Source organism: Papaver somniferum, chromosome 6, assembly GCF_003573695.1.
Source record: "Papaver somniferum cultivar HN1 chromosome 6, ASM357369v1, whole genome shotgun sequence".
In the NCBI taxonomy this organism is placed as follows: Eukaryota; Viridiplantae; Streptophyta; class Magnoliopsida; order Ranunculales; family Papaveraceae; genus Papaver; species Papaver somniferum.
The window spans coordinates 176,026,025-176,048,907 of record NC_039363.1 but is presented as its reverse complement, the minus strand read 5'-3'; the positions used below and the strand labels follow the sequence as shown (position 1 = coordinate 176,048,907).

The following is a 22,883-nucleotide window of genomic DNA, read 5'->3' as shown; positions in this document are numbered from 1 at the left end:
TCGCTTTAGTATGAAAGTATGCTATGTTACTGTCCGCTTCTTTAATCCAATGATATCCATATCTTTGGTGCCAGAAGTCAGCTTCAACTCTTTTCCATTAATCAAGCTTGTGTATAGTGAGACATATCTCATCAGAAACATTATCACTATAGGGTAGAGCTTGCAACTGAGAAAGGTACTGATGAATTTGTTGGACTTGAACATTTATCTACCAAAATGTTGTCTATTTCATTTTGATAGGTTTCTCCTAACTGCAAAAAGCTTAGTATTAATATCTACATTTTCTAGTGATGTATCCCAAGTATGTGAAATTAATTCAGTACACGATGAGTCCCTTAACCAGCATCTGTAGAATTTCCACACATTTATCGGTTTAACAGTATTAGCCTCTGTTATAAGAAGTAAAGGACAATGATCTGAACCCAAAAAAGGAAGATGCAAAACTTTAGAACTAGGACAATCTTTAACCCAATTAGAATTCTGTAAGGCCATATCTATCCTAGCTCTCTTGTAACCTTTTTATTTGTTCTATTTTTCCAAGTATGCTTAGATCCTACGTATCCCATATCCATTAGTCCAGCACTATTAATGACATTACATACCTGATTATCTAAAAATATTCTACTTGTTGAAGCCTCTTGATTATTTAGGTGGATATTAAGATCACCCAAGACCATCCAAGGTTGGAACACATTTTCACTAAGTTCCTTAAGAAATTCCCATTTCTTTTGTTTCAACTCATAATATGTTGAACCATAAACCAATGAGAGAAGTCATTCCTGTTTCGAGGCATTGGAGGAAATGATAAAGTGAATTATATTGTTATTGCTACAACAATATCACATGGGAAACCCTCTTTCCATAGTAATATCAGACCTCCAGAGAGACCAATTGAGCTAATAAACAAAGATTTAGGGTATCAATATTGTTGGGTTAAAATTTTAGCTCTAGCTTCTGACACCTTAGTTTCCATTAAAAAAACAATATCAGGATTATGCCTCTGAATAATATCTCCTAGATAATCTCTAGTTTTTTTAGAAGCTAATCCTTGAACATTCCAAGATAGCACCTTCATTTTATTATTTGAGCAATCAAAACAGAAAGGAGTAATCGTATGCTTGTAATTAAAGCTACTAAAGTACCCAAGATATAAAGCTAAATAAAACTGATTGTACTGAATAATAAAAAAGATTGAAATGTGTGAATTGTACATGAATATCAGTGCCTGATGTGGAAGCTCTTGGATTAGTTTTGCTCAGAAACTGTCCCATGAAAGGAATGATAAAAGTTAGGTGATTGTGAGGTATCATCTAGATTGACATGAGCATTTGCTGAGGGTTCTTCATCAGATGTATCAGAATTATGACTTGAAATGTTGGCTTCAAATTGAGCTATAAGTTCTTGCAATGGTTTTTTATATGCTCTGGTAGGATGAAATGAGTCTGGATCTATGTTATTGACATTGAAATCTTCAAAAGTAACATCAAAATCTCCTAATGCAATATAAGATCTGAAGAGATCCATATTAGATCCGAATCCAGATTGTTGACCCATATGTGGACTTGAAGCCTGCTGTTGTTGCTCCACATTAACACCTGAGTTAACTTCTAGAGTATCACAACTTCCTAGATCATGTATGAATTGTTTATCCTTATCATTAATGTTACTAGGACCACCTTCTTCCATTATAATTCTCTTCGCATGTCTATGGACCACTTCTTGCCCAATAATGGAGGAATTAAAGTTAACCCTTAACATACCTTGATTATCACAACCAACTGTAGCAGTCGACTCAGAAGGCTCCAAAGGAATATTTAACTCAGCATTGTTTGTTTCATGCTGAGTCAGAAGACCAATATTAATATTCTTTGGTAGAGTCATTGTAGCAGATACATGATTCACATTAACTTCTTGTGCATGGATGCAGCCATCCTCATTTAAGATCAATTCATTATGCTGATTTTCATTAACCAAAGTTTGTGGATTTTCTACCTCTTGTTGAACATGCATATTAACATGAACATTTTTTACACCTCTCATTTCAGTATTCGTCCATGCAAGAGGATCTAGAAAATAATTACTTGAGAGATAACCACGTTGTTGTTGAAGAATAAAATTTTCTATCATTCCACATTCTGACTCCTTATGATCAATGGTATAACAGTATCCACACAGGTTGAAAGGTTGTTTTTCATAAAAAAGACCAATCCAGATTTCTTCTCCTACTGCATTCTTCATCCAAAAATCTCTTCTCAGGGGATCACGAACATCAATCAAAACCAAATATTTTTGAACCTTACCCTTTAGTACTATAAAGTCAGGTGGATCTAGTTCTTTTACTTCTCCCATAGCAGCAGCAACGCCATTTACAATATCCGGAGTTGAAAAACAAGGCTGCATGTTATAAAGACGCATCCATAATAACTGTTTAGTTAAATCTACCTTGCTTTTCAGTATCTTTGGATTCCAAGGTTCCAAAACAAGCAAATCTCCTTCTATGAACCATGAACGAAACTTAAGAACTATCTCATATTCATCTTGAGTATGGAACTTAATTAATCATCCAACAATCATTGTCTTCTTTTTTGATGAAGATATCCTTACTTTTCGACCACAACTTTTTTAGCTCTTTATCAAGATCTCCAACTGTATACACCATGTAAGAGTATGCCTTTCCCAGAAAGCTGAATTTGAATTGATCTGCACCTTGTAACAGTATTTTAGAGGAAAGTTGAGGCTCTTTTAGTGTATTCTATTCTTTGTTGGACCTCTCTTATCTCATTATCCATTGAAGAACTGCAGAAATAAAAAGAGATATTATGGGAGAAGAAAACGAGGTGTAGAAGTAATATAAACAATTCTCCACCTCTGTTTTGGTTGATGAATGTTGAACACATGTCAAATTTCGTATGACATCTGGATAGATTAAATATAGGGTTAACTATTAATTAGGCGACTTGTTTGTCGGAAGACATGGAACCCGAGGATACATGTAAGAGAATAAAGTTGTTGAAGAAATCTATATGATGAACAGTGCTGCAAAGTAGGGTTTTATAACATCTCATGTAATTCAGACATCAAAAGTTGTGTAGAAATCTTAAAGAAGAGAGAAAGGAAGAATATTAGGAAAAACCACTCCAACATCCCAAAGCTTCCTCAAGCATCAATATCAGAACCTAGAAAGAAGAAAGAAGTAGAATATTAAAATCAACATAGATTTAAGAACAAATAACATAAATTAAATTTTTAGATCAACATTGAAGGATCAAAATCAGAGAGAAATTGAAGAACGAGATAAACCGATTTTTGTCCGACTTAGTCGCCCGATTTTTCTCCAGAGACTTCTTCTTGATCATTGACTCCCTTTATAAACTCGTAAAGTTTTTCCCTATTTTCTTTATCCTCAGACGTCACTGCAATGAATAGACAAAAACCCCCAAAAAATTAACAGAAAACAGATTTGTCTTTCTTGATTACCATCACAACCAGATCGTTTCAAATATCTTCAACAACAACAATATGAAGCATAAGATTTCTCCTCTTAATAAAGTAAAGTATGTGCTCTGGTGGAAATTTCTAGAATCTGAATAACCTTTCTTTAGTTTCCCGCTTCTCCGACCACCAGCAGTCCCGGTTGAGGAAAAGGTGGTAATGCTAGTGAATGGTGGCTCCAAGCATCAACAATACCTCCAATTGTTGAGTCTAACACGCGGAAATTTCGATACCAAGTCTAGAGTGTGAGTTGAGGTTTCGACATAATTATAATACAATAACAATTTCATTAATTATGTACCAAAATCCATTACACTATCTCTATACACTCAAACTCTAGACATGTACATCTCTCACAAAACACTCATGTGCACTGAACTCTTTACACACACTACTTAATCACCCGCACAAACCACTCATCTCAAACGACCCATATCACCACTACATACTCACGGGTAAGGTAGAGCCTAGCTCCCTCTTACTCACACTAAGGAGAGTTTTTCTCTTTCCTTACACAGTGAGGACTCAACTAACTTGGGACTCCCACTACACCAAATTCCCGGGTTAGTAACAGAAATGAGCCGTTACTAAAGGGGTGTTACATTTTTTGTAACGACAATGGGGCCGTTACGACTGGGTTGTAACTGCTTCAGTAACAGCTAAGAGCCGTTACGAAATGACACGTGGTAACAGCTGAAGGCCGTTACTAATGGTTTTGCAACAAAGCCTCGTAACATCTTAAAGCTGTTACTACGTGGCAAGTTGAAACAGCTCAGAGCCGTTATGAACTTTCTTGTAACAACAAAAAAATTACTGCCAGTCAAGATTGACCTGCAGTTCATTTTCAGCCGGAATTCCAAACATCCTGGATACACCTTTCAATCCATTCACATTCAACTATAATATCTTCAATCAATTCATATCAAAAAGAACTGGAATTATCTAAGTACCAAATTTTTCGTTTCGCAAATAAACCACTAACAAGAAGCAACATATGGCAGATGAATAACATTTTGAAGGTTTGGACTGACTTTGATAAATTTGTAATATAGAGCCTACAAATAAAGTTGTATATCTATGATTGAAAGCCGGATTTACCATCAATATCATGGTTCAAGATGTACAAAAGCTTAAGCATACATGATACATCAATGCATAATCTTTAGTTCTTCACTAGAAGTGGCAAACAATGGTCAACTATTACATTCAAACATATAAAAGACTCCTTACCTGAGTGAACAAATCTGCCAAACATGTCAAAAGGTTCTCTTCTGGATCACCAGGATTTTTGTTATTTGCATAATTAACAAGCAATTGTTCACGAAAAGGAACACAAAAATAGAGCGCCTGCACACAGAAAAGTGGCAGTTCAAGTATTACTTGCAAATGCAATAAAAAAATCTAATTCAATATCTTTTTTTTTCATGGGAAAACTTCTAACTTTTCAAAACCAAGGTTAGGGGCACTGATGATTTACTTTTTTTTTTTTTTTTTTTTATTTTTTGGTTCAATCCAATGAAATTCTATGACATATTCAACTAAGTCATTGGCTTGGAACTTAAGAGAATTCCTAAACACTCATTTACTCAAACTGGTGAGATAAGAGCTCTACCTAACAAGTCATGCTGGGATCGCATTCTGAACCTCCGGTGCGAGTGATGCAGCAGTATAGGGCACCTGAGGGTTTTATGAAAAAGGTCATTCTAAGACATTCGTCTGTTGTACATATGGATTCAAGTTCTTTGCTCACCTTCAGTCAGAGCCTGCAAAATGCGAACAGGATGAAACCCTTAAATTAGTCCTATGCACCAAATCACTTGGACAATCAAGCAAGTCAAGCATAAAAAACAGAACAACCTTCTTTCCTCACTTTCCAACACCAGTTTCACTGAAAGAAGTGTTGAATGCATCATCTCCTCCGCCAAGAGTCTTGTCACTAGGCATTTGGATATCAGGCTACAACAACAAAAACCAAGAGTTCATTAAGTAATGCACTTAACTGCCTAAAACACCGCATAATGTAAAACCAAATCATACAAACCATATTAATCTAACATGTGTATTGACAAAAAAGGAAAATTAGATGACGAAGATGCAAGTATAAATACAAACCATCTTTATGTGATGCTAATTGCCTGCCTGTATGAACTAAAAACCCTCCATTACTCCAAAATCCTTGATCCATATCGCGAACAAGAAAATTTACACGCTGGAGGAGATCTACTTGGGGTTGACATTCAACAAATACACAAAAAATGATCTGAGTAAAGTTAAGAAGAGATTGTTCAATGATGTTAAAAAATTCACTACACTCACTTGATCCCAGGCAGTACAAGGCCTTGACACACAAAATGAGATAATGATACGGCCAGGCCTAATGTATAAAACCATCAAAGTCACTGACATCTTAATGATTTTGAATCCTTCACAAAATATCCATCTCACCTTCTTGAACAAAAAAAAACGATAATCACAAAAAAGAAGTCGAGTTTACCAAATCTGGTCGTGATTCTGAAGCACTAAGAACAGCGTGGCGATTAGGTTGCACATGAAGAAGTCGAGTTTACCAAATCTTATTGGTTAGCTTATGGTCAAAACCCAGACATTCAGCGAAGTTAGTCACTCAAACATGATAGAGATAATAACAAATGAAACTCAAAAGGATGCAACATCCAAACCACTTTGCTAGCTTAGTGATCCTAGTTCTTATATCAGGAATGTCAGTATGTGTAGAAACAATCTCCATGTTCTGCAGCAGCTCCCCGATTTTGTTAACCAGAAAAGTGAGCATCACTAAAAAACGATAAGCACATAGATTAAGTAGTTACATTGAATCAAGAAATTTTAAGAAGCTATTTCAAGAAGTTATATTGAATCAAACCCCGATGATTCTGATAATACATAAGCTAACCATCATAAACAATCCCACTCCACATCTATTGAATGCTAAAGATTCCTCAAAGAGATTCCCTGCACATCCACTTGCGAAACCCTTAAAGATGTTTAAGTATTCTATGTCAGTGAACCACATGATTATAATGACATAAATAGTCACATAGTCACTAATTTACTATAAAATTCACAATCAGGCTTAACAATACTAATTTGGTTGGAATCCAGGTAAGCTTGAGTATACCTGATAAGCACTGTAAAAGAAAGGTAGCCACCCTTGCGATCTCATTGCCTGATTTTCTCCCACTGCTCAAGGGTTGGATCAACAGATAACCAATACACACAATTAAACAAAAAAAATCTCAAAACAAAATTCAAGAAATAGAAGCCAGGGTTTAAGATTTAACCGAAATCTGAGAATGACCCAATTGCAAACATAAACTGCCAATTATTCTTCTCACAAATCGAGCATAAATCCATCTTCTACAAACCCTAAATCATCATCAGTTGCTCAATCCAAATCAGTTCAAACCCCTAAAATCAATTGAACCCATCTCTGTAACTCAATCACCAGAAGAAATCCCTATTTAATCTTCAGTTCTTCATCTCTTTCTCGCCATGAATCAGCAGCAGAAATCTGAACTCTAATCCCGTGTTCTTCACAGCATCAGAAGTCAAATCTAGAAGAAACAATGTCCTAACAACTAAAACCCCTAAAATCAAGTGCTCCCGTTAGATCACTATATCCCACAACTAAAACCCAAATCTAGAACTCATGAACCCTTTAAAGAAAATGGTGGGTCCAGAACTGAAAGTGATAAGTCCTAAACTGAATGCAAATCTAACCGTTTATGCTCATCCAACGTCTTAGAAGCTGCTTTTGTGAAAAGCCATCCGGCAAATTCGTGTGGGATAGCATTTATCTTACTGAAATTAGTTTTAATGTTTATTTCCCCTTTAGATCTGTTTCAATTTGTGATTTTATTTATGAGAAATTGGCCGTACAAGGTCCGTGGAGATTCATGAGTTACGATAATTTCTCGTGTGAGTCCGTTTACATCAAAAGTGGTCCTAGCTATCTTGGATCCTTTCCTATCTTGTAAGTCCATACTTAAGTACATATGTGCGTCACTTGCTTAAAAATGTAATACTCTCTTCCTGGCATTCACCATCGCTTTTGGAGTCTTTGGATTATGATTCTTAATAGGTTGTTTTTAGTGTTAACAGGGTTGTTACATGCTACCATTTAATGTCGTCGTAGAACCAAAAGTGTAGGTCAAGGAAAGCTTCTACTGCTCCTCCCGACATCAAGGGTCTCTTTAGATTAATACGGGTGTCTGTGCCAAAGCCTCAAATTAGACGAGTAGACATTGTAAAAAGTGCTTTTAAAATTAAGTGAGCAATATTATTGAGAAAATCCATTTGTAAACCTCAGTTACAGACTTTTCGAAAGTAACATGTCGAGAGATACAACAGCCGAGAATAAATTACAAATTTTTCACTGTACCCAAAAACATCCAACCCTATGACCAACATGGTGGAGTATTCATGGGATGAAAATATGCTTGGATATTTTCATTATTATTTAATATATCTTAATGGTGGAGTATTCATGGGATGAAAATATGCTTGGATATTTTCATTATTATTTAATATATTTTAATTATCTAGAAAGATATATTGTAATTAATTAAGATGTTTTCATTTATTAATAATATTTTAGAAATATAATTGTTTATTTAGGGATTTTATATATTAGTTTAGAAATCTCTTATTTTAAGGAATAAGTATTTTGATTATTTGTCTGGAAGTTATCTATATAAAGAGCTCCATGTTTTCATATTAGAGGAGAAGATTTTGATTAATTGAAAAGTAGTATTTTCCTTGAGAGTGGTATCTCGGAAATATGTGGTTTTAGATTTTAATTTTATTCAACGCTTCCGCCCTGCATCAGTTGGTTCAGAGACAGGCAACGCTCCTGCATCATGTTTCGAGGAAGAAATTATGATGTTGTTCGAAGAGCCGCTCTCAGCGATGAGAAAGAGCAAGCGGTAATAGATGATCTAGAACGGAAGGTTAAGGCGCTCACCCTCCAATTGGCTGAAATGCATCATCAGCAAGAGCCCCATCATGGTCCTAGCCTACAGCGAGTGGAGGAAGTGACCGGTGATGAACAAAAAAACTTCCTTGGCGACAAGGAAGAAGGATTTCAAGGAGTTGCACATGATCCACGAGATTCGTTGGAGTCCGGATTAAAGCTTGAAATCCCAAGGTTTGATGGAATTTTTTCTTTTTCTGTGGTTGAGAAAAATAATGTTGCCGTGGATTGGAATCTACCACCAATTTATGATATTTATCCTGATGATGAGATCATATTATGTTCTAGTTATGTTGATTCATACTCTCTAAAAGCAGTATGTAGTCAGGTGGATCAACGACATCAACTTCACATTTTCAAAGCGCAAATATTTTTGAGTCCAATAGCAATTATGCCAAGATTTTTTAAGTCGACGGATTATAAATATTTTCATCGGCGAATTATTTATACAAGAACTAATACTGGCAAAATTCGAGGGCGAATTTTTTCTGAGAAGGGGAGAATGGTGGAGTATTCATGGGATGAAAATATGCTTGGATATTTTCATTATTATTTAATATATTTTAATTATCTAGAAAGATATATTGTAATTAATTAAGATGTTTTCATTTATTAATAATATTTTAGAAATATAATTGTTTATTTAGGGATTTTATATATTAGTTTAGAAATCTCTTATTTTAAGGAATAAGTATTTTGATTATTTGTCTGGAAGTTATCTATATAAAGAGCTCCATGTTTTCATATTAGAGGAGAAGATTTTGATTAATTGAAAAGTAGTATTTTCCTTGAGAGTGGTATCTCGGAAATATGTGGTTTTAGATTTTAATTTTATTCAACGCTTCCGCCCTGCATCACAACACCATGCAATCAACCGAACATACAATCATAACCTTCTAAAGCAGATCTCCCGGTCAGGATTTTGATCAGTCAAGAGATACGTGTCATCCGATGAATCCAGTAAGGATATCGAATCAACGATTACAATTAACCCTAATTCTAGGCGGGCAGATCTCTATGCCTTATAAGTAGGAAAGTGTTGCAACACTTTCTGTATCTTCCGTCGTCTCCTTCTTCTTCTGTATCTATAGTGAAAGAAACCCTAAAAATCAATAAACAAAAGATCTCTCATTTTTGCTATCGTCACAACAACGCAACCATGATTATTTCAAACATCTTTAACAACAAGAATACAAAGCATAATGATTTCTTCTCTCAAAAAAGTATCATCTTCCTTCCTCCACTATCATTTAGGGCGCGGATAAGCTCTTTTCTGTTTCTTCATTGTCTGAACAATGTCCTAACAGTAGCACTTGAGGTAGCCAAATCAGGGGAGAATACTAATGCATGGTGGCCGTCTTACCCCCTCTTTGATTAGTAGGGTCTTTAATTTCGCTTTAATTTTATGTTCTCATCGATGTGTCACTTCTGTTCTTTGGAACAAAAAAGAGACGAAAAACAAATTGAAATCGATGATATTGAGGATGATAGAAGCTGAAGTCTGATTTGTCCGAAGGCCGGTTATATTGAAGAAGTGTTTAATAGCATGACTGTGTCATGTATGCGTGTGTGAGCATAGTATTGTGAGAGTGCCTGTCGCACGTGAGTAATTGAGTTGAGAGATCGAGTTCTGATGAATATATGAACTCAGTCCCATCTCTGTAATCATTATCTTTCTTAATATTCAATCGAAATGAATGTCTACATTGTATTAGAAAAGATTTTGATAATCAATTTGATTAAAGAGAAAGATAATGATTACAGAGATGGGACTGAGTTTATATATTGAGCACGTGCGACAGGCACTCTCACAATACTATGCTCACACACGCATACATGACACAGTCATGCTATTAGTGTTTGCACTTTAAGCTCATGTAATGTCTGATGATTACATATTTACTGAAATTAGTTTTAATTTCTATTTCCCTTTCAAATCTGTCTTCAATTTGTTTTTGTTTTTATTTATGAGAAATTTGGCAATCGTTTTGGTTCCCTATATAAATAACTCAATGAATTGTAAACGCAATAATAGCCCGATGCTTCAGATTAGTTTGTGCTGCATCAGAATTCCTATGATTAATCTCTGTTTGAGCCAATAGCTCCCCAGTGAGCTTTGTATTGTCAAGGATTTTAGTCTACATGGTGTTTCTCCATTCAATGGGCTGAAATTGCTATTCAAGACTGTTAAGACTGTGCAGAAGTTGGGCCAGTATTGCTATGCATGGTTCCCTGTAACTCGCCGGGAACATTGATTGAAATTTTGAAGAATGTGCCTCATCGAGGTGTTTATATTAGTATCAGCACATTCTTCATACAACTATTTTGTTGACACCAGCGATGGAGAGAATATTATTAGTCACCAGCATCAGCCATCACCCATTTGCCCTTCTGGAGAGCTGGTAATTCCTATCGCGAACTTCCCAGGATTTTAGTAAACCAAACCATTTTGTGATGAAACCGGCTAGGTCCACCTAGATGGGCATCATAGCTAGATGGTCCATCTAGATGGGCTATACATCCAGGCCATAACTCTGACAATAATTAACAACTATTATTTACGGCCCGAAATACCTAGCCTCAAATCTGACACACCACAAACCCTGCAGGTTTATACAGAATTATGGCTGGGTCTATCTTGTGTTTTCCTAGCCGTAAATACCTATAATTTTGAATACCACATCATATCGGCTAGTTTTTTGAATTTTGAAAAATAGATCCGCTTGAAGACTGATCTATAGAAGGTTCTAGTTGTTCAACCGCTTATTTAAACTTGAAATAACTACACCTCCATATAACCACCCATTCCAATACAAAATCACACCTTCTACATCAACAATCTCCACCAAAACTCGTACAAACTCAATGGAATGTACTCAAAGGATAAACCCAACTTTAATTTGGAAGAAGACTTATCTCTTTGCAAAAATTTTGTACTATGCTATCCAAAGAAGGGAGAAGAACGAAGGAAATGCGGTTTACCAAGTCAATCGTATTGGAGTAATATTTTTGAGAATTTTTGTAGTGAAACAGGTAACACTAACAACCGAGATGGGGTTGAATTGTATCTTCGATTTTCAGACATACGCAAAAAAAGTGGAAGAATATATGGCTTTACGTCGTATGTGCAACCAACTTTGACTTAGAGGTGAGACTAATAGAGAAGTTACAGCTCAAGCTAAGAAGGAATGGAGAAAATGGAAAGGTTATAATTTCAACTTGGAAGCTCAATTCGCCATCGTCAAAGACTTCTTAATACATGGAAAGTGTTAGAGCATAGCTCGGTCAACCTCGCATGCATTGCTATCTCAAACATGTTTGTCAATGTTAGTGATCAAAACTATGAGTCTTGATTTCTAGTTTACGTAGCTAAGTCTCTGACTAGGATAGAAAAGTGTAGTTGAGCTCAAGGACTTCATGGCGATTCATCATACAACGACGAAGATATACTCAAGGAACCGTGGAACTTCATCAACAAAAAGGTATGTGGAGACTTTAACTTATCTATCACTCCAAAGTCTATCTCTTCTATCTCCTACTTCATATGAGAAAAAAAGTCGTATGATATATAGACTGGATCATACACATTTGATATTTTAAGCTGAGTATATCTCTCCTATCTATATCTCGAAATCATGTGTTGGTAAAGTGTTTCGCTTTGATCAAGTTTATCTTCACCTAGTGATGAAATTCATGAAAAGTTTCAATTAATTTGAGAAATGCTCTGACGTGAAACGGTCTGTGAATAACGTCTATATAACGTCCTCTGAGAATGTCTCAATGATTGGAATGAGAGTTTAGATTACATAACCATGTATTCCTTAATCCGAAGTTTTCAAACTTTGTTGATTGGGAGAAACCTGAGGAATTGGCTTTGCCAAGTCCGCGAACCCAGTCCGCGAACTCAGTCCGCAAACTGACGGAAGTTCTCTTACCAAGAATTTCTGCTGGGATTTTCCAAAAACTCGTTTGCGTGTTAGTCCGCGAATTCAGTCCGCGAACCTAGTCCGCGAACTGTATGAAGTCTCTTTGCCGAGATTTTCTGCTGAGTTTGGAAAACTCTTCCGGTTGCGTTAAGTCCGCGAACTTGTTTGTGAGCTTAAGTGGTTATGATCTAAAGATGTGCTCTGAACATGAAACTTAAATTACTAAGGAATGCTTTATGCAAACCGTGGCTATAAAGTTCATGAGCCAATCCAAATTGAATCGAATCATCTTTGTTTCAATTGTGTCTTGCGTAGTTATATAAGATCTCATAGCAATTGAACAACTCTCTAACTAGTTCATTTGAGTCAATTGAACTAGTTATGGTGAAGAAGAACAAGGTTAATATGAAATGCTCATATGTTTAACCTTTGGGGTTACTATGTTGAACCAACATACACATACACGTTTGGGCATGGTTTTCGCAAACCCAGTAAACGTCTACCCAAGTGTGTGTGACAAGCTAATTTGTCGATCTAACGGTTGAGAAATATTAGCTTGAATCTAAATGAGGTTTTCATCTAACATTGAATATGGACTGCTTCGTAACTAAGGCAAAACCCTGATTTGAAGGCTATATAAAGGAGACATCTAGCATTGTGCAAAACTAATCCCTACATGTTTGTGTGATAATAATGCGCTCGCTGGAGTCGATTCTCCTTTAACCTTTGGTTTTCTTATCTAAAACCAGGTTAACGACTTAAAGACTTCATTGGGATTGTGAAGCCAGACCGATACTACTTTTATCGTAGTTGTGTGATCTGATCTTGCATATTATATCGTACGAGTACAATATATTGATTGGCTTGAGATCGTGAGAGTTCTCCGATAAGCAAGATAAAGAAGTCACAAACATCTTCGTCTCAATGTTTGTGATTCCTCGACAAACCGCTTGTGTAGTCAAGAAGGATTGTTGAGAGGTGATCGATTAATCTAGGATGTTCTTCGGGAATATAAGACCGGATTATCAATTGGTTCCTGTTCACCTTGATTTCATATCTTAAGACGGAACAAAACCCAGGGTTTTTCTGTGGGAGACAGATTTATCCTTTGATAGACTTTTCTGTGTGAGATAGATTTGTTTATTATCAAGTCTGCGATTTTCGGTTGCAGCAACTCTTAGTTGTGGGTGAGATCATCTAAGGGAATCAAGTGCACAATATCCTGCTGGGATCAGAGGCGTAGGAGTATAACTGTACCTTGGATCGGTGGGAGACTGATTGGGGTTTAACTATAGTCCAGTCCGAAGTTAGCTTGTAGTAGGCTTGTGTCTGTAGCGTCTTAATACAGTTTGTATTCAATCTGGACTAGGTCCCGGGGTTTTTCTGCATTTGTGGTTTCCTCGTTAACAAAACTTCTGGTGTCTGTGTTATTTATTTTCCGCATTATATTTTATATAACTGAAATAATACAGGTTGTGCGTTAAGATCATCAATTGGAAATCCAACCTTTGGTTGTTGATTGATCCTTGGATATTGGTTTTTGGTACCGTCCAAGTTATTCCTTGTTGATATAGTCATATATTCCCTAAGGTTTTCCTTATGTTGAGTATTTGAACGATTAAGGTAGTCATCTCCGTGTGGTTATCTTAGTCGTAGCTCAGTGAGTTTTCTTATGTTGAGCACAATCAATTAAATTAATCACTTTTATGATTTGATTTAGTTATTATTCCAATTAAATTAATTACGGGTTTACTTGTGATTAATTTGATTGAGTTTTGGATATAGAAAATCATTTCCATGGTTTTTGGTGTCCAATTAAAAAATCCTTCTTTTCTTTCGAAATTAAGGTCGCTCTTATTGTTCTTTCGGGAATGACATCAAATGGGGGAGAGTTCTTTTGAACTTGTGCTTAATGGTAATATCTTGCGGGGTGTGCGGGTGTGGAATTTTATAGGGGTTATCTTGTATCTTAAAACTCCTTGATGAATGCATTTAGCTTCGGCTTTATGATTGCATCTAAATTAAGTTGGTATGTATTTTTTCTTTTAGTCTATGAAACGTCTCTTCTCGGAAATTTCATTAGGATCCCGTTCTTGTACCTTTGCAAATTTTATTGAAAAAAAAGGGGGAGAATTAATGTGCAGTTATACTACATATACATATGGTTTTCGGATCATTGTGTAAGGGGGAGTGGTTTCCATGTGAGATGGAGTATTGACTAAGGGGGAGTGATACATATCACTGTAGTATTATTGTTAAAGTCGTGATGCAATTGGACTTTGATGTTACATAATAATACTATGTCACTGTATAATGATGATCGAGAATCTCGATTTCTCTCATTGATATAGCTACGGATCTTCAACAACGGTGATGCTAAACTTACAACCTTTGGGATCATTGGAATACTTGGAAGGACGAAGATTTCAGGGAACGTTGAAGACTAGACTATGGAATAAGAGCCACTAAAGTTTATCTTCTTTGTATTTCATAGGTATTAATAGTTTTGTCACTAAAATTGACAAAGGGGGAGATTGTTAGAGCATAGCTCGTTCGACCTCGCATGCGTTGCTATCTCAAGCATGTTTGTCAATGTTAGTGATCAAAACTATGAGTCTTGATTTCTAGTCTACATAGCAAAGTCTCGGACTAGGATAGAAAAGGGTAGTTGAGCTCAAGGACTTCATGGCGATTCATCATACAACGACGAAGATCTACTCAAGGAACCGTGGAACTTCATCAACAAAAAGGTATGTGGAGACTTTAACTTATCTATCACTCAAAAATCTATCTCTTCTATCTCCTACTTCATATGAGACAAAAAGTCGTATGCTATATAGACTGGATCGTACACATTTGATATTTCGAGCTGAGTATATCTCGCCTATCTATATCTCGAAATCATGTGTTAGTAAAGCGTTTCGCTTTGATCAAGTTTATCTTCACCCAGTGACGAAAGTCATGAAAAGTTTCAATTACTTTGAGAATTGCTCTGACGTGAAACGGTCTGTGAATAACGGCTATATAACGTCCTCCGAGAATGTCACAATGATTGGAATGAGAGTTTAGATTACATAACCATGTATTCCTTAATCCGAAGTTTTCGAACTTTGTTGATTGAGAGAAACCGGAGGAATTGGCTTTGCCAAGTCCGCGAACCCAGTCCGTGAACTGACGGAAGTTCTCTTACCTAGAATTTCTGCTGGGATTTTCCAAAAACTCGTTTGCGAACTCAGTCCGGAACTGGCGGAAGTCTCTTTGCCGAGATTTTCTGCTGAGTTTGGAACACCCTGTCGGTTGCCTTAAGTCCGCGAACTTGTTTGTGAGCTTAAGTGGTTATGATCTAAAGATGCGCTCTGAACATGAAACTTAAATTACTAAGGAATGCTTTATGCAAACTGTGGCTATAAAGTTCATGATCCGATTCAAATCGAATCGAATCATCTTTGTTTCAATTGTGTCTTGTGTAGTTACATAAGATCTCATAACAATTGAACAACTCTCTAACTAGTTCATTTGAGTCAATTGAACTAGTTATGGTGAAGAAGAACAAGGTTAATATGAAATGCTCATATGGTTAACCTTTTGGATTACTATGTTGAACCAACATGCACATACACGTTTGGGCATGGTTTTCGCAAACCCAGTAAACGTCTACCCAAGTGTGTGTGACAAGCTAATTTTTCGATCTAACGGTTGAGAAATATTAGCTTGAATCTTAATGAGGTTTTCATCTAACATTGAATATGGATTGCTTTGTAACTAAGGCAAAACCCTGATTTGAAGGCTATATAAAGGAAACATCTAGCATTGTGCAAAACTAATACCTACATGTTTGTGTGATACTAGTGCGCTCGCTGGAGTCGATTCTCCTTTAACCTTTGGTTTTCTTCTCTAAAACCAGGTTAACGACTTAAAGACTTCATTGGGATTGTGAAGCCAGACCGATACTACTTTTATCGTAGTTGTGTGATCTGATCTTGTATCTTCTATCATACGAGTACAATCTATTGATTGGATTGAGATCGTGAGAGTTCTCCGATAGGAAAGATAAAGAATTCACAAACATCCTCGTCTCACTGTTTGTGATTCCTCGACAAACCGCTTGTGTAGTCAATAAGGATTGTTGAGAGGTGATTGATTAATCTAGGCTGTTCTTCGAGAATATAAGACCTGATTATCAATTGGTTCATGTTCACCTTGATTTCATATCTTAAGACGGAACAAAACCTAGGGTTTTTCTGTGGGAGACAAATTTATCCTTTGTTAGACTTTTCTGTGTGAGACAGATTTGTTTATTATCAATTCTGCGCTTTTGGGTTGCAGCAACTCTTAGTTGTGGGTGAGATCAGCTAAGGGAATCAAGTTTGTAGTATCCTGCTGGGATCAGAGGCGTAGGAGTACAACTGTACCTTGGATCGGTGGGAGACTGATTGGGGTTCAACTATAGTCCAGTCCGAAGCTAGCTTGTAGTAGGCTAGTGTCTGTAGCGTCTTAATACAGTGTGTATTCAATATGGAATAGGTCCCGGGGTTTTTCTACATTTGCGGTTTCCTCGTTAACAAAACTTCTGGTGTCTTTGTTATTTCTTTTCCGCATTATATTTTATATAATTGAAATAATACAGGTTGTGCGTTAAGATCATCAATTGGAAATCCAATCTTTGGTCGTTGATTGATATTGATTGATCCTTGGATATTGATTTTTGTTACTGTCCAAGTTATTCCTTGTGGTTGATTAAAGACTCGCTATTGTTTTAGCTTGAGTAAATCAAAAGAAGTGAGAGATATTGACTCCTTGAGATACTTTAATCTAGATTGAGTCTGGCTGTTTAGTTGATTCTCTAGCAAAGTATTTCGGAGTTAGTCCATACACATTGCTAAGCGAAATATTGGGTGATTTTGTTAGACCCCCGCTTTTTCAGAAAGGGATGTTCTCAAAACCAACTTTGTAATGGGGATCTATTAAGTATGTAATGGGTTTTATTGTGGTCTATTTAATGAAAGTATTCCTAATTTTCAATCGTAGTATGTATTCATGTTGAAAATCAAAATTTCTCAGCTTACATATTCAGTTACGGACGGGAAAAGTATGTTATCCCTGCCGTAAACAGACTCAGGAGATTCTGGGAAGAATAACGGCCAGAAGTTCTTCGCTTCCCATCCGTATTTTGTGTTAACCGCTTAGAATTCTTGATATCCTAACCGTAACTTTGGTATTACGGCTGGTTCGGTACAATTTCCCAGCCGTAACATGTAAAAATTTCAGATTTTTACTCTGATTTTTTACGCATTTGAATCGATAAATTGATGTTGGGAGTTGATTATAAGGTTATCCCGAGTTTTGTGACAAAGGGTTTCATCATTTTTCTTCAATTTTTTTGAAAAAATTTCACCAAAATCACCATTTTTCCTTCTTCGGAATCAAAATCAAAATCAAAATCAAGGAAAATCAAGTTTTGATTTCCAAAAAATTAATTATTTGATTAGTCTAATTCATTCACTAATACATATTAGTTAGCTTAGTCAATATAATTAGTACTAATCATATATTGGGTAGAATGGGTATTACAAAAACACCATGATAAGGGGCTCTATGAATTGTTATTTCATGACCCCATAACCCCCAAAAATCCCCTCCTATTTAAAGCCCCGGATTCAAATTTTATCCCAAAACATGTCGAGAGATAATACAGCCGAGAATAAATTACAATTTGTTCACTTTACCCGCAAACATCCAACGCCATAAACGCCGCGCAGTCATCAACCAGAAATACAATCATAACCTTCTAAAGCAGATGTGCCGGTCAGATATTTTGGTCAGTGGAGGACACATATCATCCGATGGATCCAGTGATGAAATCAAATCAACGATTACAATTAACCCTAATTTTAGACGGGCAGATATCTATCCCTTATAATATAAGTAGAAAGTGTTGCAACAATTTCTCTATCTTCCGTCGCCTCCTCCCTTATATCTAGTGAAAGAAAGAAGCCCTAGAAATCGTTTCAACAACAGATCTCTCATTTCGATCATCTTCACAACCAAATCATGATCGTTTCAAACATCTTCAACAACAACAATACAAAGCATAATGATTTCGCCTCTCATAATTGTATAATTCGTCTTAACCTTCCTTCGTTTAGCATCTGGATGAGCATTCCTCTATTTCTTCGGTGTCTTAGCAGCACACTGATTGTTATGGTCCTTCTTAAGTTTCTGTTTACACCAGCAAAGAGAAGGCAAAATAAATTTGTAAGCAAGAATATATATTGAGGATGATAGAAGCTATGTGAGGTATGATTCGTCTGCCGTTATATTAAACAAGTGTTTGCTTTTTAAGCTCATGTAATGTCTACTGATTGCATACTGAAATTAGTTTTAATGTTTATATTCCTTTCAAATCTGTCTTCAATTTGTGTTTCATTTATGAGAAATCTGGGATCACAAATTCCCCTTTTGGTTCCCTATATAACTCAATGAACCCAGTGCTTCAGTTTAGTTGTTGTGCTGCATCAGAATTCCTAAGATTCATCTTCGGGTGATCCAATAGCTCCTCAGTGAGCTTTGTATTGGCAAGAATTTCTGGCATTATTGTTGAACATATGCTCAGCACTGCAATGTCTAATGCTTACAAACTCGTTTTAATTCGTTTTTATTTTCCCATTAAATCGGGCTTAATCTGCTATTCAAGCCTGTTACTGTGCAGAAGTTGGGCAAGTATTGCTATGGTTCCCTGTAAGGCTGTAACTCGTCGGAAACATTGATTGAAATTTTGAAGAACCTCATCAAGGTGTTTATATTAGTATGTGCACATTCTTCATGCAACTATTTCCATAACACCCGCGATGGAGAGAACATTGTTAGTCACCAAAAGACCAATAAGCATCAGCCATCACCCATTTGTCCTTATGTGGAGCCGGTAATTCCTTCTCGAACTGCCTAGGATTTTTGTAAACCAAACCATTTTGTGACTGCGCACTATGGAACCATTATAGCTCGGTGCGAAAGCTAAAAACTAATGAAGTGCACATGGATTGGAGATGCCAAAAGAATGAATGGGATATATTCTTGGTTTGGACTTCGGTTTTTGAGGGTAACTTAGATTTGAAGGACCTCCATATTACCTTTATCACCTTGTGTTGTATAAAAGGTAGACCGTGGTTAATGCAAGTCTTCTGTTAGTTGCTTCCAGAGTAACAAATAACATATAAAAAACTCAAATAGGAATAAAGATTGTTGTTTCATGTATTTAGTACTGTGGTAGACGACATTTGTATATATTTATTTATTTTTCATGTCTTAATTGATGTATTTGAGCTCGATGACCTCATTTTACATTCCCACCTTACACATACCTCTTGTTGGTGCACATCTGTCTCCGTAGACAATAAGAAAGTCAAAAGAATAATTATCAACTTGCAAGACGTGGGAAAGAATCTTTCAATGTAGAACAAGTCTAATTCCTTCTCTTTGAAGTTTTTCAATTCCGATATAGTTCTAATTTCCATATCGTAAAATCCAAGTACTCAAAAATGCTTTCGTTTTCGTCTAAAGATTCAACTAGCCGTGATATTTCTGAGGATGACTTGGAGTCGGAGAATTCATCAGCATATATCGTCGCAAGCAATTGCGATCTTTTAAAACAGATTTTGTTGTGTGTGCCGATGAAATCCTTGATGCTATTCAAGTGCGTATCAACAAGTTGGCTATCTCTATTCAAAGACCCACTTTTCGTTCAGAGCTATACCCATCGAAATCACCGCCTTTCGAATCGTGGATTGTTTTTGCACAAAATGTCTATTGGTGGTGTTGAACCGAAATTCGAATTTCTCTTTGCTGATGGAAGGAGTTTTATAGGTACTTTGCCGTTCAAAACACCATTTTCCAGCGAATCCACGGTTATGATGACCGAACACACTCGTGCAATGGTCTTATCTTGTGCAGTATCAGCAATATGGATGACAAGATAATTAACAGAATTTTCTATGTATTCAACCCATCCACAAGTCAGTATAGAATCCTATCTCCATGTCCATCAAGAGAAGATGGTTTCGAAGTTGGGAATGCTAGCTTGGCTTTCGATCCACTGAAATCACCTCATTATGAAGTCGTCTGCGTTTTGTCGAAAGAAGATAAGATCTTTCAGATTGATATTTACTCTTCAAAAACGGCATCTTGGAGGCGGCGATCTGGAGAAACATTCTCTAATAAGCCATTTCTGCATACCAAGTCTGGTGTGTTTTGGAATGGGTCATTGCATTGGGTCCATGTAACCAGCTATCCTGGTTCGACTAGCTTGAAGGAATCTTTTGTTTACTTTGACGTTGATCGAGAAATATTGATGGATATGCCGGTTCCGCAAATACCTGAAGGGAAAAGTTGGAATAAAAAGAAAATTGGCTACTTTGGCGAGTACAAGGGTCATTTGCATCTTATTCCAAATTATGATGAATATGATGCGGATTTCTACATATTTGAGATGGAAGACAATCACTATAAGCAGTGGAATTTGAAGTACAGGGTCAATTTAGCGGAAGTGTTAATTGCCTGTCCAGAGACATTTTTTGACAATGAACGCCTGTCCTGGGAGAATGAAGACTTGTATGAACAATTGTTCGGTCTCAAGTTCTCGATATTACTTGTAGAAGAAGAAGGAGGAGGAGGAGAATCATCAACCATACTGATCCATATACCAGATAAGATTATTTCTTATGATCTTAAGAACATGAGTATCAAGGAAACACATGATTTGCCACTAAGTCTTTTCCATACGGGACCATCGCAAACCCTTTTACTTGGTGCTCATCAATACATCGAGTCACTTGCTTGCGTTTGATTGATTGAAGAAATTTGGATTGCTTGTTTCATTACTACTATAAATCAAAAATAAAAATAAGATGTGCTTGTTACACACTTCAAGGTATAATGTTATTGATCTTTGTCAAAAATCCTCCTAAAACGGCTTGATTATTATATTCATTTTTGATACAAACTTTGAAGCCAATTCCTTTAAAAGGGATAGTTTCCTGCTAAGATATCGTCCTAATTTTCTTGATCTTGGTGGGTGCAGCATGTTCTTATTGAGGTCCTCGTTGATTGAGTTAAGTGATACTGGACTCCTTTCAGCAAAAGCTTCTATACTCCATCTGCCTTCGGCATTATGTTGGATATCGGTAACTCGATATTTTTGACTCACCGGATCATATAAAACTAAACGACAATTCTCACCATTTGATCTCTTGGTTGTTACGAATAAAACTTCACCATTCTTGAATTCCCATAATAATTTCACATGCTCTATGTGGTTTGCAACTTCTGAGAACCGGATAATGAAGAATGTAGTCCATGATTCAGTTACATTGTAATCTTTCATCACCCACACAACAATCTTAAAACCAGCGTAGTCAATCTCGGCGATTTTTCCGGTTTCGGCCATTGGACAGCCGATAAGAACATTCTCGCCGAGACGATATCTCACCGGAACTCTTGCCGGAATTATTCAATCTCGGCTGCTATCTCGGACGGAATCTGGTTTTACCTTTAACTGTTCCATGGTTTCCATTAAATTGAAGCTCCTCAATTTGACGATATCATGGTTTTCATGAGTCCTTTATTTTATTTTCTGAACTAAAAATCAAATAATACTAATATTCTTGAGAGAGACCGATAGAAATAATCAAAAGAAACACCATACACGAATCTATATAACCACTTCCCAATCGATAAACCCCACTAAAAACCTCTATTGCAGGACCTTCGTATGTTTTAGTGAGGAAGATTTCTTCCAATCTAACACCGTCATCAACCCTGTTGATATTAAAAATCTCTCACTAATCTTGTTTCATTGATCTCCTTTTATATTCTCTTTTTAATTTCTCCAAACCTAATATCCATTAAACGAGCTTTTCCATGGAAGATCTCAGTAAGCAGAACCAAAGTCTTAACCTTAATGCTTCCATATAAATTACTCATGTGAGAGGGTTCGAAGAAAGAAAGAGAGACACTTAGTTGTAAAGAAAAATGAGCCAGTTAATCGTATATTCCATCTTCTCATTCCTCTCCTTCATTTTCTTAATGCTAACAACGGTGCTTCCTTTCAATTGAACCGAAAGGCATGCGAACAGGTGTTAACTTGTGGTACATGAGAATTATGTATTGGATTACGTGTGTTAGTTATACAGTATAAAGGTTGTTTTCTTGATGAATATTTGTGCTTTCTTAGTGAATATTAGTTTTTGTTTTGGCTAATTTGATAGCATTTCATTATATTTTGATATATAGAAATTATTTATATATAGAAGTCGGAACCGAAATTATACCGAGATTTGAAAACGGAATCTCTCCGAGACAACGTTGTACCAGTGTCTCGTTAGGGACCGAGACAAACCGGAACCCGAAATCAACTACATTGCTTAAAACCACCATATGCTCCTATTACGCGAAGGCACCCTCCTAAAACACCCAATGCCTTG

General features: G+C 36.3%; 1 protein-coding gene and 2 long non-coding RNA genes across 5 annotated transcripts; 1 reads left to right on the top strand and 2 right to left on the bottom strand.

The window, feature by feature from the left end:
• Positions 1 to 3,036: 3,036 nt before the first annotated feature.
• Positions 3,037 to 5,094, bottom strand: LOC113286471. Its single transcript, XR_003329312.1, has 3 exons — positions 4,723 to 5,094; positions 3,301 to 3,413; positions 3,037 to 3,176 (listed from the first exon to the last, which is right to left on the bottom strand). It is a non-coding gene; the product is annotated as an uncharacterized LOC113286471 (long non-coding RNA).
• A 9-nt stretch (positions 5,095 to 5,103) lies between these two features.
• LOC113286470 lies at positions 5,104 to 7,111 on the bottom strand. 3 transcript variants are annotated; one of them, XR_003329310.1, is made up of 4 exons: positions 5,605 to 7,111; positions 5,350 to 5,448; positions 5,243 to 5,255; positions 5,104 to 5,169 (listed from the first exon to the last, which is right to left on the bottom strand). It is a non-coding gene; the product is annotated as an uncharacterized LOC113286470 (long non-coding RNA). The 3 variants fall into 3 exon arrangements; XR_003329311.1 differs by having other exon boundaries at positions 5,110 to 5,255; positions 5,605 to 6,690; positions 6,792 to 7,111; XR_003329309.1 differs by having other exon boundaries at positions 5,110 to 5,255.
• Positions 7,112 to 20,232: 13,121 nt separating this feature from the next.
• On the top strand, positions 20,233 to 22,249 carry LOC113286469 (F-box protein At5g07610-like). Its single transcript, XM_026535089.1, has 2 exons — positions 20,233 to 21,331; positions 21,482 to 22,249. The coding sequence occupies exon 1, from the start codon at positions 20,366 to 20,368 to the stop codon at positions 21,245 to 21,247; it is 882 nt and encodes a 293-aa protein (XP_026390874.1). The 5' UTR covers positions 20,233 to 20,365; the 3' UTR covers positions 21,248 to 21,331; positions 21,482 to 22,249.
• The last annotated feature ends 634 nt before the right edge of the window (positions 22,250 to 22,883 follow it).